This window comes from Vulpes lagopus, chromosome 8 (assembly GCF_018345385.1).
Source record: "Vulpes lagopus strain Blue_001 chromosome 8, ASM1834538v1, whole genome shotgun sequence".
Lineage (NCBI taxonomy): Eukaryota > Metazoa > Chordata > Mammalia > Carnivora > Canidae > Vulpes > Vulpes lagopus.
The window spans coordinates 6,977,280-6,996,491 of record NC_054831.1 but is presented as its reverse complement, the minus strand read 5'-3'; the positions used below and the strand labels follow the sequence as shown (position 1 = coordinate 6,996,491).

The following is a 19,212-nucleotide window of genomic DNA, read 5'->3' as shown; positions in this document are numbered from 1 at the left end:
GTGCTCATCCTGTCAAGTGCCCCCCTCCCAGTCACCCCATCCCCCTGCCCACCTCCCCTTCCACTACCCCTTGTTTGTTTCCCAGAGTTATATCCTTTTATTTTCAACTTGCCTATATTATATTTAAAATGACTTTCTTGTAGGTAGCATATAATTGTGTCATATTTTTAGTTGTATATATTGGGTTATGTTTTTTGTTACTGACGACTTCTCCAAATTTGGGATACATGAGGTAAAATGAAAAGTCAGGGAATTCACCACCACTATGTGGTTCCTTAGGCTCCAAGGCTCTAGCAAGTCTGCTTTTTTTCTCTCTACTCTTCGGGGTCATCTTTTGTTTCTTTTGTATATAATGTGTAGGGTTTTTTGTTGAATTTAGCAGAAGGAGCAGGGACAAGTACATCTATTCTATCTTCCCAGAAATGGATGTTCTAGGGCTTTGTTTTATTTACTATTGTATTCCCATGGCCTAGACCCATATAATTGGTGTTCAGTAAATATTGAGTGAATGAATGAATGAATGGATATGAATCAGAGTGCATTTGTTGTTTTTTTCTATAAAATATTTAATTTTTAATTGTAAAACATCTAGAGAATGTTAACATTACCCCCCATCCCCCATGCCCCTGGCCAAATTTAGTCATACCTGGGTAAATAAACTGCAATTTATCTTAATTTAATAGATTGTTGCTTATACTTTGCTTAACCTTTAATAATCTGGCAGAAAATAAAAATTAGAGAAAAGCATATTTAGCCTAACTATATGTTTATATTTATGCCTAAGTAATACAAAATCTAACAAAAACACTCATTTTTATGAACTCTGACAAATGAATTGTAGAGATCAAGTGAAATGGAGACAATTACACTTCTTAAAATAATTAAAGTGCCACAGAGAATTTGGGATGTATAGACAGAAGTCTTATTTCAAAATCATTTCTGTTGCATTTTATTAGTTAGAAGCCTTTTTAACTGCCTCTGGGGATGGATTAAATTAAAATATCATACAAAATATTTGATAGACCTCAAACAAGTTGTATCTTTGGTTAAGGATCAGACTCAGAAAATATTTTTTTCGTCTTCAGTCTGAAAGGATTTTTATTGCCCTTCTGTTTAATTGGTGCTATTATAGGTCCCTTCAATAATCAGGAGATGGCGGAATGGTTTCAGGCGGGTTATTTTACTATGTCTTTATTGGTGAAGAGAGCATGTGATGAAAGCTTCCAACCTCTTGGTGATATCATGAAAATGTGGGGAAGGGTTCCCTTCTCTCCCGGCCCAGCTCCCCCTCCTCATATGGTAAGTACCTTACAGCTCTCTCAGAACACATAAGAGGTGCAGAAACACTTCTCTTTGTAAACACAATGCAGATGTTGCATCTTACAAGGAAGAAACTGCATTTTTTGGGAGTAATTGAAATGACAATGGACAGTCTGAATTGGGGACTGCATACCTAGCTATAGTGATCTTTTTAGAACTCAAATACCTGTGTTCACCCTCCAATCCCTAAATTCTAAAGGAAAACCTTCAGTAGCTTTCTTCTAGCAGGTGTAGAATAAAGAACATCTTACTCTGTCTTGCCTACTAGGTCCTACGTGTTCTGGCTCCTAATTTTCTAAACTCACTTCAGAGCTTTTAACTTTATTGAGCTTCAATTCTGTTGACTTCTTAGAGTTCCTTTTTGCATCTGGTTAGAATGCACATTCTCCTCTTTCCCTTCCCTTCTTCCCTTCCCTCTGTTTGCCACTTGGTTGCTGACTCATAAAATTCCTAAATTTTAGGTTTATCTTAAAGCAAATAAATGTTGCTAATAAAAAAAATTTAGTGCTTTGGAATATTTTGAAGATTTTTTCTTTTTTTAAATATTAGTTACTGGTATTGTAACTGAAAATTGATTCATAATGTAACATACCTCATATACTGGCACTGGAATATCTTTGAAAGGGGAAATTGTACCTCTCTGCAGCTGCTTCTCCCTTCTCCCTGTAGAATTCCTTTTGGAGGGCCTCGAATCTGTGCTTTATGTTTCCTTCTCCAGGTTGGAGTGTTGGGTGGCTGCAGTAGTCAGAAGTGGCCATAGTCAGATACCTTTAGTGGGAACACTGGGTCACTGCAATAACAGTCACCATTGATTTATTCATCAGCTACATAGTGAGGGCCTGTGCTAGGCCTTGTGATGGGTTCGAGATGAGGGCAAATAGGCCTCAAACTCTATGGTCACAGGGGTTTATAGGTAAGAACAGTGGCCATCAAACTTGTTTGGCCACAGCCTGTAGGAAAATAAGAGTGAGTTTTACATTACTACTCTTTACATTCATAACCATATGTATATTTTTGTGAAAGAAATTTTACAGAACATTTTGTGCCATGCACATATTTTCTTCCCTCCCTCCCTTCCTTCCTTTCTATATGAATGTTTATCTTGACCTAGTAATCAGTGTCACAATCCACTGATGGGCAAAACCTCCTATAATTTGGAGAGCAGTGACAAGTTCTAGGTGAGGGAGATTATTTCTGACATTTCTGTTGTAAATACAAAGAAAAATTATTGTATAAACATTTAACTTATATACCAAGTTTGAGCTTTATTTCCCTTTTCTGAAATTGGGATGAGTTATTGTGCATGTTTCAGTGCTGAAAATTCATCCCTTGGAGCTTGGCATGGTTGCTCTAGCCCATTTCCTGACTTCCAGGTATAGGAGCTGAGCCTCAGTTAGACTTACTTAAGGGGCAGAATCATGGCAAGCTCTGTTTCTGTCAGCTGTTATTGTCGTTGCCCTGAGTAGCACTGGTAAGAGAGTTCACTTTGATGATGAATATACCTTGAAATGTAGGTTTTTATGTAGACATTTTAGATTAATCTAGTGTAGCTTCCACCTTCCCGTATTTAATAGAAAAGAAAAATGTTCCTGAATTTGAAATGATCTCCACCCCTCCAAATTGTGTATCAAATATTTTATTTCAAAGCCTACTTTCTGTATAATAAAGAGATAAACTGTTCATTAATGACTTGCCTTAGTCTGTGTCACCCTTATGTCTTCATTATTTGTTATCTTATACTTCACATTTCATTCTTTCTCCCAATTTTAACTTTTCAGAATTTAAATTCCAGCTATGTTATTTGAAAATACAAACTAAAAAACTGTATTTTTTCCAACTCATGATGGAGTAATAGAATAGTAATAGAATAGTAGAATAGAATAGAATAGAATAGTAATAGAATAGTAATAGAAACACCAAATTTTAGGGTTGACAGTTACAATTTTCAAAGCTCTTTCATATTCCGTTAATTTAAAACTGCTCAGCATCTTTGACAAGACATATATCTACATTGTTCTCTATATTCATTAGGGGCCCTTGTAAAATTCCTACTGTCACATTAACTTCTGTAATTTTACTCCTGTTTTGTCCTATTTCTCTAATTTCTGTGTGATCTCCAAATTTAGAGATCACTTTTAACATTGGGAAATAATATATTTTTTAGTTACAGTAATGACTGGAGTACAGTATAATATTTAGCTTCAAGGGTAGGAGGGGAGAACAACTGCTGAAATGAGGACCCCTTTCCCACCATAGGGAATCTCTTTAAAATGCAGACACCACCTCCTTCCACTAGATGGCATTGTTTAGCCTTTAAAGAACTTTTTAAGAAAAGCATTTGGGGCATAAAGAGAGAGTGGCTTGTAAAGATCTGAGATTGACTTTGCTTTCAGATGTATGTAGTAAATGGCTTTTAGGCTCTTTGCAGTTTGTTCAGTGGTATTTCTTTCCCTACCCCTTCACTCCTAGGGAGAGTTGGACCAGGAACGACTGACCAGGCAGCAGGAGCTCACTGCCTTGTACCAAATGCAGCACCTTCAGTACCAGCAGTTCTTAATACAGTAAGAGCAATAATACAGTAGGGTACCCTGCATTATTCAAAGTGCCTTTATTTAAAAAAATTTTTTTTGAAGATTTTATTTATTTGAGAGAGAGTGTGTACACATGAGTCGGGGGGAGGGGCAGAGGGAGAGGGAAAAACAAACTTCCCCCTAAATGCGGAGTGCCATGTGGGCTCCATTTCAGGACCCCAATATCATGACCTGAGCCGAAACCAAGAGTATGACTCTATTGGCTAAGCCTCCCAGGAGCCCCAAAGTGCCTTTAGATATAATCTCCCATGTTTTACTTTTTATAGCAGAGAACTAAAAGTTTATAAGATACTTCAGTAACCCAGTTAGTGCCATGTTACCACTATATATTTGGAGTTTGGTCTTACCTTTATAAGTACCAGAAAATTACAGAAAATGACACATTAACTATAATTTTGCAAGCTCGTTAGCTCCTAAAGCAAGAAACAACAAGCATTTTAAGAATTAAATGGCTCAACTTTGAATGCCAGAGAAAAAACATAGTTGAGAGGGCAGAGAAGAAGTAAAAATTTATACTGTTAGTAGTGATGTGGAATAATGGCAAAATCACTTGAATTATGTGTCCTTTTGGTAGAAGCAGTAAGATTTACTGTCATCTGGTGCAAAGATTGGCAAACCAGCTTGGTCCCTGTTGTCATGAGCAGGTTTTTTTATTTTTTAATTTTTTTAATTCATGGGAGACATAGGCAGAGGGAGAAGCAGGCTCCTGTGGGGAGCCTAATGTGGGACTCGATCCCAGAACCCTGGGATCACGCCCTGAGCTGAAGGCAGATGCTCAGCCACTGAGTCACCCAGGTGCCCCATAAGTAGGGTTTTATTTGGAACACAGCTACACACATATGTTGGTGTGTTGTCTATGGCTGCTTTTGCACTGCAGTGGCAGAATTAAATAGTTGCATGTGGCCTGCAAAGCTGAAAATATTTACTGTCTGGCTCTTTGCAGAAAAAAATTGTTTACCCCTGATCTAGTGAAAAAAATCTTAACCTAAAATTTTCTAAGCTGAAACATAAATTTTAAGAATCTTTATACAAGTTATTTTTATTTTTGCAAAAGGTGCTTCATGTGGAAATAGTTCGAATCTGTTTTATTTTTCATTTGCCTTCTGACATTAGTTTTGGGGAGTTTGCTAGTTTTTGACATTTTGTAATTTTTTTTTTCTTGCTGTCCTCTTTCATCATGTTATCTAGAAGTTCAGTTTTTTGACAGAATGACAGAATTTTCTGTATAACTATCATGAAGAATTGTTAAAATTTATTTGATAGCTATTTCTAGTGGTTTTTTGGGGGGTGGTAGACCAACCTTTGCTTTTCAGTATCTCGGTAAAGTGCACTAAATGTGGATTGACAGGTTACACTTTATTTTACTTTTTGAAGACAGCAGTATGCACAGGTTTTGGCTCAACAACAGAAAGCAGCTTTGTCTTCACAGCAGCAGCAGCAGTTGGCACTTCTTCTCCAACAGTTCCAGGCCCTGAAAATGAGGTTGGTCATCATTCCGTGATGTGTTAACATTGTGTGTGTGTGTGTGTGTGTGTGTGTATTAAAGAGAAGAAAGGAAATGTTGGTATAATGTATGAACTCTGGTATCAAAATACCCACACATGGCACATGTGTGTATTATGTGTAAAAACAGAATATAGCTTTTAAAAATAATAACTAAGCTGGCAATAAAGCATTTTTGGTCTTTGTACTAATAGAGGATAAATTTGGAATAAGAATCACAGAATAATGAGAACATTGAAAAAGCAGTATATTCTTAAAGAACCAACAACAAAATTATAGTCTAGAAGTTTAATCTCCTTTTCACCCATGAGAACTCAAGAAAGATATTCACACTGCCATATAGAGTTAAACTCTTCCAGAACCCAAAAGCCATTCAGTTAAGTCTGAGGAAAAGGAAATTATGCTAGAAGTCTTAAATTTCTGTAGTTTCAGATTATCATTCAGGGCAATACTTGTATTTCCTTCAGAGGTATCGATGACCTTCTTAAAAATCTTACTGTCCAATTTGACCAAAACCTTCTACATTTCTCTCTTGAGTCCTAACCCATCTAGTGAGGTAGGCAGGTTAAGCGGTAAGGTGCCAGTTGACGGATGGATAACTGATACACCAAGAGATGAAAGGACTCAGTTGACATACTACACAGAAGACTTCAAAGGAATAAAACGAAGACCTTTTGACTTATGGTCTATGGGTTTTTCATTATAACAAGCTGGCTCTGTTATTCTTACTGACATATTCTGGTTTTTTTGTTTGTTTGTTTTTTTGTTTTGTTTTTTTAAAGAATATAGGTATATTCCTTTAGAAATCAACATTTGTTAATACCTTGATTCCAGAAGGGTAATAACTGGGCCTCTATCTTTGTTCCTCTCCTAAACACTTTGGTGGTGTTACATTTTAGTTAAAACAATGAAGGAGTTTTCTGGCTAAATAGCTGGGAAAACCTGCCAATAATGTGGAAATTCCTCTTTATTTTTGCAAATGACAAGAACAAGTTAATTTTTTTATTTCCCTTTTGCAGAATATCTGATCAGAACATCATTCCTTCAGTAACTAGGTCTGTGTCGGTGCCAGATACTGGTTCTATCTGGGAGCTTCAACCAACAGCCTCACAGCCTACAGGTAAAAATTTAGATTGGCCTTTAGGGTAGCTCCAAGGATTTAGACTTTTATTTTATAATTCAGCTTTTAAAAAATATGTCACTTTTGAACCATTTTATATTGAATATTAACAAAAAGTCTCATTTTTTAATAGACGCCAGCAAAGGATTGAAAAATATTATTGAAAATACACTGTTAAGGATTTGCCAGAAGTGTTTAGTAGATAAATTTCATGAATTTGAATCAGCCTCTCTCTTTATGTTGCTCTACCAGTGTGGAAAAGTCTTTTAAGGGATCCCTCTGCCTGTGTCTCTGCCTTTCTGTGTGTGTGTGTCTCTCATGAATAAATAAAATCTTTAAAAAAAAGAAAAGTTTTTTGAAATGTTCTTTTTATTTCTTTTGCCAGAGTGGGAAAAAAAAAAAAAAAGCTTAAGTAAAAACATTTTTTCTTTTGAGTGAAGGATTAATATATATAGCTTAACACTGCAGGCACCCAGAAGTTTTGAGATGAGAAAAGGCTGCTTTAAAGTGAGCACCCTACCTTATTCTCTGATCTTTTTGCATCAAATTAGAAATTTTGGAGCTGGAATTTTTTTTTTAAGTCTTGATATTGGTGGAACACTTATGGTTTTTAAGATTTGATAACTGCAGATGTGGGTAGTTTGAACCATGGACAGTCCTTACAAGAGGTTATAGTTGGTGTTGACAATTCTCAGGAACCATAGGCATTGATGGATTTTTCTTTTTTTTTTTTTAAGATTTTATTTATTTATTCATGAGAGACACACAGAGAGAGAGAGGCAGAGACACAGGCAGAGGGAGAAGCAGGTCCCATGCAGGGAGCCTGATGTGGGACTCAATCCCGGGACTCCAGGAATACACCCTGGGCCAAAGGTGGCGCTAAACCTCTGAGCCACCAGGGCTGCCCCATTGATGGATTTTTCTTAAAGCCCTTGAGCTTTTCAGGCTGTAGTTCTCTTGCTAATACCGGTCCTGGGGATTATATCAGGAGAAGGACTGATTATCATCCTTCATCAACTTTCCCTACTCTGTGTACCTTATTTTTTTCTTAGTAGCCATTTATAGTTATGATGCTAAAATATTCTCCAGTTTTGGGGGAACTGTTTGTAAATACCTTATTAAGCAGTTTCTTTCTTTGGGTGTGGAATGATCAAGGCCTTTTACAAATAGTCCGTTGGTTTTCTACAACCAATCATTTATAGTACAGAAGTAGGGATATAGGGAATAGAGAATGCTGGAAAGTGATATCAGCAAACCTTTTGCTGGCAATAGGAAAATAGACTCAGAAATCTTTATCTGTTTACTACTTCATCTGACCTTGTGCTGTCAGCAGGACCCATTGTCATTTGTGAGATCTTCCCAGCCTTTCCAGAGGCTTCCCTAGCTCCAGCTATACCTCTTTCTCTCTCTTTGAAGTGAAATTTCACTTAGCAGAACATTAACCATTTTTAGATGAGCAATTCAGTGGCATTTAATACATTCATAATATCGTGCAACTACTTAATGCTCGCTCTCTAGTTTCACAGTTATATACCTCTCTTGACCCCACTCTACTGAGTGTGCAATAAGAGTTTGTATGGCTGCTGGGAATGCTGTGGGCTTTGGGATCATTTAACACACTGGGATTTAAATCTTGGCATGGCCACATGCTTGGTGTGTGTCCTTGGGAATGTTATGGAACTACTCCTGATCCTTAGCTTATTCATCTGTAAAGATGAGGGATATGAATAGATACAGAGTTGGTTTGTTTTAAGAGAGAGGGAGGGGAGGGAGTGGGAGAGGGGCACCAGGAAAGGGAGAGGGCGGGGTGGGGGGTGGGGAGAGGAAGGGAAGGAATCCTAAGCAGACTCCACGCCCAGTGTGGAGCCCAATACCAGGCTCGATCTCATGACCCTGAGATCATGACCTGAACCAAAATCAAGAATCAGATGTTCAACCAAGTGAGCCACTCAGGTGCCCCTCTTACAGGGTTTTTGAAGATGAAATTAGTTTCCTAGCAAATGTCTGGTAATTTATTTCCTTCTAGATGGGTGAAGGATATTGATTTAAACCAGAGTTCAGTGGCAGTTTAGTCTGCCTAAAAGCAGTATGAGCTCATTCAGGGACAGGGAAACAGCTTATGCTTGTGGATATATATATGGATATGTGTATATATATCCATATATATATATATGCTTTTATATATATATATATATATATATTATATATATATAAAAGCTCTGATATCCCTCACTTTTTTCCTTATTGTTTTACAGTTTGGGAAAGTGGTAGTGTATGGGATCTTCCCCTTGACACCACAACTCCAGGACCAGCCCTTGAACAGCTTCAGCAGATGGAGAAGGCCAAAGCTGCAAAGGTCTGAAACTCATTCTCCCATAGCAGTGCTTGCTTTCCAGCTGTAGGATGGCATTTGTTTACTGATGTCTCTCTTGCTAGCTCTACTTTTTCCTGTTAGTTTACTGTTACTTAGTGGAATAAGCACATTCATATTCTATCCTTACCATTCCCTCTTCTCCCAAAAAAGACCTCAAACAATGAAAATTAGCAAACTAAATTAATTGGTTGTTGGTTGACACATTAATGATTATGATCATATGTATACTTTAATTACATTATTTATGGTATAAACACTTGTTAAACACTTTCCTAAGACCTAGGAAAATATGCACTGCATTGCTTATCAGACCATTGATCTGTGGCTTAAGTTTTCACATTGAATCTTTATAGTGGTGTTAGTTTACATTTCTTACTGTACCCAGACATGTGGTTGAAAAGCTCAACATTAACATTAAATCCTGTGTTCCATTCACGTCTTCTGGAGTAGCAGGAAGTCTTGAATTCTGGTTTTTATTACTTGTCAGCTAAGGATGTCTTACCAACAGTTATTGCTGTTATAATGATTCTCGGTCCTCATGCCTCTGGGAGAATCTTGTTCCTATTTAATACTTAATGTGTTCTTATCCTCTGAGGTAGTGGCAGTCTCCTTAGAGGGTCCAGAACGTAGAAGGGGTTCATGGGTCAGGGTCTGTCTCCGTAAATGAGTAAGAGACCATAATTCAGCTAATTCTGGAGAGTGTTCTAGTACTGTAGTGCTTTGTGCTGGGAACATGTAGATGATGAGGGATAGGAGCCTGCAGTCTTTTGTGTCTGGGGTGTGTGTGTGTGTGTGTGTGTGTGTGTTTTGAAGTGGGTAGAAGACAATGACACACAGGTAAGTAACACAGTTACAAGGGTAGTCAGGAAAGCATATGGGCTAGCTATTCTCACCTTGTTGGAGAGGTGGGCATCAGGAATTGTTTTACGTTGATGGACAGTATTACCTGCACTGACTTTCACTTGAAGAACAGTAGGATTTAATCCAGTTAAAGGAGCCAGTTCCTGTAAAGGCTCAGAAATGCATGAGAACATACTGGCTCAAGAAGCAGCTAAATAATTTGGTCTGGCCTGCTGGGGACTTTGTGTGTCTGAGGTATTGATTAGTGAAGAACAAGGAGGCTTAGATAAGACAAGCCAGTCATAAGAGTCCTTACACATGTCCTGTTAGAGGGTTAAGGTTTATTTTCAGGGTGAAGGATGGTATTAAATGTAAGCCCTGGAGTGATTTATTTTGATGGAACTTAAGATGTGCTGGGGAATGTGGGCAAAATGGATGCTGGGAAACCAAGTAAGGGACTCTTAGAAATGTGGATGAGAAAGTGAAAGCCTGAACTGGCATGTGGCAGTGAGATTGGAAACTAGGTGCTGGATTGGACTAGTAACTAAGAACTATAAATTATAGAACTAGTTAGGAGATTGATCTTCAAATTTTAAAGAACTGTGTTTTTTTCACATTAGCAGCTTTACAGTGTTGCTAATGAAACCTTGTAGACACACTATTAGATCTTGAATCAGAAAATTCTTTGTAGGGATGAGCACAGAAGTGCCACCCCAAGAGAGTTCTGACATTACTCTCCTGTTGGCCACTTTCTCCTATGTCTAGGCGATGACATGTGGTAGTGTGGAGTGAGGAGGAGAATCCATTCAGTTTAGAAGAGCATGACACTGTTGTACTTACTGCGACACAACAGAGCTGAGTTCTCACAGAGCTAGCTTCATCACTCATTTGCAGTACAAGCAACAGTGAATGGTGTAGTGTCTGTATCTTCTGGCTTCTCCTAATGGTGCTGGTCAGTGATGTTGGAGTGTTTCTGTGCTTGGCTTCAGGTTTCTTAGAGTGTTTTCTTGTAATCACAGCTAGAACAGGAGAGAAGAGAGGCAGAAATGAGGGCAAAACGGGAGGAGGAGGAACGAAAGAGGCAAGAAGAGCTCCGGAGACAACAGGAGGAAATTCTTCGGAGACAGCAGGAGGAGGAAAGGAAGAGGCGGGAGGAAGAAGAGCTCGCCCGAAGGAAACAGGTATACCTTGGAGAACACTGCCCCAGAATTAGCCCTGAACCACATTCTCAGTTCTCGGAAGCTGGTCTCTCAGAGGGAGTTAATGGCAGGATTGGGATTAAAACCTTAGGAGATTCACTTCCTTTAGAAGAAATGTCTGTGACCCACTTGTATCCCCTTGGGGGGTAGCTTCAGTCCTGGTACATCACTGAAGTTGATTTCTTTTGAATATTTTTAGTTAGATTGTAACTAAGTCTTTGTTTAAGTATTTATAACCAGTGATGAACAGTTTTCATGCATTTTGGCTGTTTGTATTTCTTTTTTGGGGATTCTCTGTTCCTGTGCTGGATCCCTTTTTCTGTTGGGATTTTTACAGATCCCAGTTGAAATAGTCTGCTCTGTAATAGCCCCAAAGTCCAGCTTTCTCTCACATTTCATACCCATTATCGGCCCCAAGAGGTACTCTGTGAAGAACAGAAGGGTCCATGCTGAGATTAGATTTGAACTAATATTTCTTAGAGTTACACTCTACACTAGCATGTAAGGGCTCTAAGAAGTATTACAGTAAAGAATTCAGTTGAATTCTGTGTTGCTCAGTATTTCGTAAATTATTTTGATGGTGAGACCCTTTTCTTTGTACTTGTATGGGGGACTTTGTTCTTCAGAACACGTTCTAAACTACACAGCTTTTATTCAGTAGCTAATGGAGAAACTAGGACTGACTCTTAGTGTAGTGCTATTTAACTACTACTAGTTTATCTTATTTATTTATTTATTTATTATTATTATTATTATTATTATTATTATTATTATTTTAAGATTTTATTTATTCATGAGAGACAGAGGGGACGAGGCAGAGAGGTAGAGACACAGGCAGAGGGAGAAGCAGGCTCCCTGCAAGGAGCCTGATGCAGGACTCAATCCCAGGACACCGGGATCACAACCTGATCGTGTTCAACCACTGAGCCACCCAGGTGCCCTTGTTCATTTATTTTTTAGGTAGAAGACCCTGTGTGTGCACTAATATAGGGATGGTGGGGGGAGGGGAAGAGGGAGACATACATACATACATACATTTATTTATTTATTTATGAGGAGGTGGGGAGGAGCAGTGGGAGAGGGAGAGAGAGTCTCAAGTAAACTCCCTGCAAAGTGCAGAGCCTGACATGGGGCTTGATCCCACAACCCTAAGATTATGACCTGAGCTGTAATCAAGGGTTGGATGCCTAATGGACTGAGCCAGGTGCCTCACTACTAATACTTTAAATACAAACTATTTTATTTTATTTTATTTATTTTTTTTTTTTTACAAACTATTTTAATTGTTGATATGTGTACTTCCCAACTCACATATTTACTTTTTACTCTAGATCCTGGTTGTATTCTTTTTATATTTACTGTTAACAGAGCCTTAGCAACACATAGTCTCTTTTCAAATTATTATTTTTTTATTATTTATTTATGATAGTCACAGAGAGAGAGAGAGAGAGAGAGAGAGGCAGAGACACAGGCAGAGGGAGAAGCAGGCTCCATGCACCGGGAGCCCGATGTGGGATTCGATCCCGGGTCTCCAGGATCGCGCCCTGGGCCAAAGGCAGGCACCGAACCGCTGCGCCACCCAGGGATCCTTCTTTTCAAATTATAATGGAATATATTAATCAAGATCCAGAGTTTGTTTCTCTCTCTCTCTCATACACACTCACACACACACACACACACACACACACACACCTGCCATTTTTCTTTTTAAATTTAGGAAGAAGCTCTGCGACGCCAAAGGGAGCAAGAAATTGCATTAAGGCGACAGCGAGAAGAGGAAGAAAGACAACAGCAAGAAGAAGCTCTTAGGAGACTGGAGGAGAGGAGGAGAGAAGAGGAAGAAAGGCGGAAGCAGGAGGAGTTGTTACGCAAGCAGGTGACAGATGGCTTGCTCTTCTCATTGCTTTTTTTTTTTTTTTTTAATTTTTTAAAATTATTTATTTATGATAGTCATACAGAGAGAGAGAGAGAGGCAGAGACACAGGCAGAGGGAGAAGCAGGCTCCATGCACCAGGAGCCTGACGTGGGATTCGATCCCGGGTCTCCAGGATCGCGCCCTGGGCCAAAGGCAGGTGCCAAACCGCTGCGCCACCCAGGGACCCCCGTCATTGCTTTTCTGAAGCTAGGCATTTGTAATAAGAAAATGTTTGAAGAAGAGGATAGCCTATTTTACTAAGAGTTATTATAAGAGACCTAACTGACCCTCAACTACTTTTGTAATGACTGTCCCACAGGTAATTATGAAAGCTGGATAAAATATCAAAGAACCAACCCCACCGCCACCCCCATACCAGAGAGAAATCTAAAGAAGTCCCTACCCTTTAAAAAAACCAAATGAGGGTTCTGCACTTTACCCACTTTTGCCTCAGGGTACTCTTGTTTTTTCTAAAGTGCTCTATTAAGTGCTGCTTCATATTTTCACAGACTGTGCAACAGTAGGCACTATTCCAGTTCTAGTCCAGCCAGGCCATTCTGCCAGGCAGCCAGAACCACTAAAGCATTTCTTTTTAATGTTTAAGAACTTAGATTTTTTTTTATTAGTAGACTTTATTATATTAGAACAGTATTAGATTTTCAGAAAAATCTGGATGATAATATAGTGTCCTCTATTATTTTTTATCTTACATTAGTATGGTACATTTGTCACATTAAACCATTATTGTTGTGTTGTTATTAACTAAAGTCCATAGTTTTGGTTTTTTTTTTCCACATTTCTTCAGTTTTTTCCTCATGTCCTTTTTCTTTTCCCAGATCCCAAATCCAAAGTACTACATTTAGTTGTCTCCTCAGCTGCTTCTTCACTTGACAGTTTCTCAGGCTTTCCTTGTTTTTGAGGTCTTTGACAGTTCTAACGAATTCATCTGATGTTTTTCTCACAATTCAGTTGGATTTAGGGGTGCTTAGAAAGTAGATCACACAGAGGCAAAGTGCCATTTTTATCACAGTCTATCAAGGGTACATATTATCAATGTGACTAATTACTGCTGGGGTAGACTTTAGTGACCTGCCTGCAGCAGTGCCTGATAGGTTTCTGTACTGTAAACATCACTCTTCTCCCCATGCACTGTGCTCTTTGGAAGGAAGTCACTATGGACAGTCCACACATACACATGTAGGTCGACACAAGCTGAATGTTACCTGCTTTTGCCTAAGTCCTTAACTAAAGCTCTTTGAGCAACCGAAATTCTATTAGAGGTAGATAGCTTCAAGGATAGATTGTATGTCAATCGATTCCTCATTTGGCTTATTCATGTGACAGTTAAAGTAGTTCATGCCAGTTACTGTGCTTGTTTCCCAGTGAGGTATGAAAGTTTTAAAGAAATTGTTTCGGGATCCCTGGGTGGCGCAGCGGTTTGGCGCCTGCCTTTGGCCCAGGGCGCGATCCTGGAGACCCGGGATCGAATCCCACATCGGGCTCCCGGTGCATGGAGCCTGCTTCTCCCTCTGCCTGTGTCTCTGCCTCTCTCTCTCTCTGTGACTATCATAAATAAATAAATTAAAAAAAAAAAAAAGAAATTGTTTCTGTCCTTAAGCTCATAGGTTATGTTGGTGATGATTATACAGGAAAGAAATGCCACAGTTAGGATACTTTCAGCTGCAAAACCAAAATATTCACCTAAAAATAGTTTAAACAACAGATCGCCTGTCAATAGATAAGGTAGTTATACACGACTTCAGTAACTCAGTGTTATCATTAAGGATCCAGGTCTTTTGCAAACTTGTACTCTAGTGTTTCTTGGTGGCTTGACTTTTGACTTTAGATTTTTCACCTCATGATTAAGAGTTTTGGATACCATACCCTTGTACAGCCTGCAAGCGAATGGTCCCTCTCTAATGCTTCTTTTGTTTCAAAAGAATACCTTCTTGGGGATGGTGGCAGGGTCGAGGAAGAAGAAGAATACCTTTTCTAGAAGCCTTCCAGCAGACATCCCTTTGGCCTAAATCATATCACATGGATGGCCCTAGTTACAGTGGAAGCTTAAAAAGTGAAATCTGGCATTTTAGATGTCTGAGGTGACTGATCTTCTGTCTGCAAAGAAGAAACCTGAAAGGAATCATTTTTGGATAGGAAATAGTTGTTGCCATGGGTGGGCTAGGAGTAAACAGAAAAGGAGCAAACAGAAAAGGGCAAACAGAAAAGTCCATTATAAATGGACATAATGAAATGGCAGAGGGGAAGTCTACCTCCTAAAGGCAAGGCTAGGGAAGTCCTCATAGAGTGGTCGATATCTGCCTGGAGTTCTGGAGAATAAAGAGAAATGTACTATCTGGATAAAACACATCATTGTAGGTACAGTAAGCAGATTCTGTGAAGGAGGACAAGGAGCATTCAGAGGGCACACTGCAATGGTTTTTGAAGAAGGAAAGCAGAAGGAAAATGAGCCGAGGTACAGGACAGATAGAGGGATAGACAATAGGTCAAGGAGAGAGGTGCTCAAGGACCTGTGGGCTACAGGGGGTGTGAATCAGTGGTGAAATTTAAATGGTCTTATAAGGTTGCTCTGGTTCCAGAGCTGGTTGAGGCTTTCTTGGTAATCTGTCTTTGCAAAGTCCTGGTGCCTCTTCAAGCCCAGCACCCTGAAAAGCTAGCTCTGCCTCTGCATAGGAACAGTTTTCAGAAGCCTTTACTGCAGTTGGTGGTGATCTCTTAGGTCAGCCCTATTTTTTTTCTTTTTTTTAAAGATTTTAGACACAGAGAAGGCAGAGACATAGGCAGAGGGAGAAGCAGGCTTCTTGCAGGGAGCCGATGTGGCTCTCGATCCTGGAACTCTGGGATCATGCCCTGAGCCGAAGGCAGACAGTCAACTGCTGAGCCACCCAGGCATCCCTCTTAGGTCGGTCTTTATCACAAATGTTTGAAGTGACATTCCTTTTATGAAGAAATTCGCAAATAAATTAAAAATTTATCCTGTAAACACTCTGAGCCTTTGTAGCTACTGTAAATGTATTTTAAAAGAAAACTGCTTTTTGTCATCATAAAGTTTCTGCTTTCTCTGTTACTTCTATAGCTTTTTAACAGAAACCTTCAAAAATGATTCAGATTTTTTAAAACACAATTAAATTTTATTCTCTTTTATTTTTCCTTCTTGGAAGGAAGAGGAGGCTGCAAAATGGGCCAGGGAAGAAGAAGAAGCCCAGCGTCGATTAGAGGAGAACCGGCTGCGAATGGAAGAGGAGGCAGCCCGACTCCGGCACGAAGAAGAGGAGCGGAAGAGGAAAGAGTTAGAGCTCCAGCGGCAGAAGGAGTTAATGCGCCAGAGGCAGCAGCAACAAGAGGCTCTCCGGAGGTTGCAGCAGCAACAGCAGCAGCAGCAGCTGGCTCAGATGAAGGTAAAGCCTTGACACCAATCATAGGTGCTACTTGCTGATATTTTTAAGATACTGGCATATCAGTAGCAGGAAAGGAGTGTGCTTTCTTTAGTATTGAATGTTACTACTATTTTTCCCCCCAATGTGGGGCTTGAACTCATGACCCAGAGATCAAGAGTCACATGCTCTACTGACTAAGCAAGCCACGCATTCAGCAACACTTAGTGATTGTCTGGATCTGAGGGACAAAGGCAGAGCTGGGGTGGCTCCTAGATAGTAAGCCTTCAGTAACCCTAAAGTCTTGACATTAATGATGGAATGGGAGTAATTGGGAAGTGAGCAGCTGTATGGCAGGGTCCAGATAACTTTACATGTGATCTGTGGTTAGCAGTATCCTAACTGCTGGTTAGTGTCCCCTATCTTCACTGGGCTCATAGAGAAAGACATATAAATAGTAGATGTGAATAGAGTGTTGAGTGTAGCAGAAGAGGTGGTATCAAGCAGTAGTGTATAAGCACATGGGAATTTGTTAAGAATGCAGATTCTCTGGTCCCACCCCAGACTTCCTAAATCTGAACTTTTGAGGGGTGAGGCTCAGTAATCTATTTGGAAAAGCCTCCAGGGGATTCTTATGCTTGCTAAAATGTGAGAAGCACTATCTACATGGGAAGCTTGGAAAGGCTTTCTGGAAAGATAACTTTTAAGTTGAGTCATTAGGGAGGGAAAATTAAAAACAAGAAAAAAGCCACACAGGCCACTTGGAGAGTGGAAGGGGTTTTTGAGAGAGGAGACATGGTATGAGCACAGGAATGAAATACAATAATACTGCGGTATGTTTGGGGGAAATTTAAAAAGTGAGTTACTGTTGCTTGTGAGTACAGTACAAGAGAAATGTGGTTAGGGTCCATGTATATTAAAGAATTAAGACTTAAAGATATGTGAAACAGTGGACTACTGAAGTATTTTCAGCTAGGAAATTGCACTGTCAGATTTGCAGGAGCAGATATTAGTCACTTTGAGAACTAAATGGAAGATGGATTTAGAAGGAACAGAGCTGGTGTTTGGCAGAGTGGCTGTGAGGGGCTGGTGGGGTTGTCCAGGTACAGAAGAGGAAGGCCATAGTGGGATTGGAAAGGTGGAGTTGAAGATAACTCTCATTATTGAGTGCTTGCTTTATGTCAAGCACTGGGCCACAGCTTTCCATATGTTACATAGGTTCTTCTTTATATCCACCATTAAAAGCTTAGGTGTGGATACCTATGTTCTGCCAAAGAGAGAACATTTTTTGTTCAGGAGCTGAGTTGTTTGTTGTGGGTCCAGCTGGGGGTTGAGCACAGAGCCGTGCATTAGAACCTATGTGTCTATGGCTCCAGAGCCCTCAAAAGGCTGTCAGAAGACTTTTCTTAAGAGGCCATATCATAGACTGTGGTGACTGATAAGAATATGGGATGAGGGGGAAGACAAAGGCACGGGTAATTCCAGATTCTCAACTTCTCTGGCTGTGTCTTTTGTGTGTATCTGGTTTTGTCCTGTTATCCTCCAATAAATACTAAACATTCTGAATGAAGATAAAGGACTTGAGATGGTTATGAGGAATTGCTTAAAGGTTCTCTTGAGAAAAAAAAAAAGGCATTAAAATTGGTACCAAAAAAAAAAAGTTCTTTAAAGATGGCTTTATTGAGATAATGCAACTCATGCCATACAATTGAACCAGTTAAAGTATACAATTCTGTAATTTCAGTGTGGTCACAGGTATGTGCAACTATCACCACAGTGGATTTTAACATTTTCATTACCACTCTCAGCCCCCTCCCCCCGCCCCGACGAACCCACTGGCTGTCACATCCTATGCCCTATTCTCTCCAGCCCAAAGTAACCCTTTAATCTACTTTCTGTCTTTATAGATTTGTCTATTCTAAACATTTCAGTTAAAAAAGAATTGTATCCATTTTGTGACTGGCCTCTTTGAATTAGCATAATGGTTTCAAAGTCCACTCATACTGTAACATGAATCAGTACTTCATTCCTTTTCGTGGCTGAATAATATTCTACTGATGGACATGCCAGCTTTTGTTATCCATCAGTTGATGGACATTTGAACTGTTTCTATTTTTTGTCTGTTATGAATATTGCTGCTATAGATAAATATTCATGTATACGCTTTTATGTAGATGTGTAATATAAACCTAGGAATGGAATTGCTGGGTCATATGAGAACTATGTATTTAATGGTTTGTGAAACTACCAGACTATTTTCCAAAATGGCTGCACCATTTTACATTACCACCAGCAATATATGAGGATTCAAATTTCTCCACATCCTCATTAATCCTTATTATCTGATCTTTTGATTATAGCCATCCTCATAGGTGTGAAGTGATATCTTGTTGTTTTGGTTTGTGTTTCCCTGGTCACTAATGATGTCAAGTATCTTTTCATGTGTTTATTAGCCATTTATGTGTTTTGGAGAAATGTCTTTTCAAATCCTTGGCCTTTTAATCTAGGTTGTCTTACTGAGTTTATAAGAGTTTTTTATATATTCTAGATAAAAGTCCCGTGTCAGATACATGATTTAAAAATATTTTCTCCTCTTACTTGAGTTGTCTTTGTACTTCCTTGATAGTGTCCTTTGATGCATAAAGTTTTTCATTTTGATGAAGTTCAATTTTTTTTCTTTTGTTGTTTGTGCTTTTGGTGTCATAACTAAGAAAATACTGCCAAATCTGAGGTCATGTAAATTTATTCTTATGTTTCCTTAAAATATTTTTGTAATTTTAGCTGCCAAAATAAGATCTGTGATCCATTTTGAATTAATTTTTTTTAATTGTATGAGGTAAGGGTTTGATTTCCATTCTTTTGCATGTGACTGACTATCCAGTTGTTCTACACTATTTGTTGAAGACTATTCTTTACTGAATGGCCTTGACATTTGAGTTGAAAATCAGTTGACCATAG

The 19,212-nt window shown here is 39.1% G+C and overlaps 1 protein-coding gene across 3 annotated transcripts in view; it reads left to right on the top strand.

The window, feature by feature from the left end:
• Positions 1-19,212, top strand: part of GIGYF2 (GRB10 interacting GYF protein 2) — a 136,626-nt gene that overhangs the window by 95,650 nt on the left and 21,764 nt on the right. For all 3 annotated transcript variants that reach the window (XM_041765802.1, XM_041765801.1, XM_041765800.1), the window contains exons 15-22: positions 1,133-1,299; positions 3,790-3,881; positions 5,286-5,393; positions 6,434-6,534; positions 8,790-8,890; positions 10,768-10,929; positions 12,665-12,823; positions 16,042-16,278. In XM_041765802.1, the coding sequence (XP_041621736.1) occupies positions 1,133-1,299; positions 3,790-3,881; positions 5,286-5,393; positions 6,434-6,534; positions 8,790-8,890; positions 10,768-10,929; positions 12,665-12,823; positions 16,042-16,278 (1,127 nt within the window). The remainder of the gene's footprint in view (positions 1-1,132; positions 1,300-3,789; positions 3,882-5,285; positions 5,394-6,433; positions 6,535-8,789; positions 8,891-10,767; positions 10,930-12,664; positions 12,824-16,041; positions 16,279-19,212) is intronic.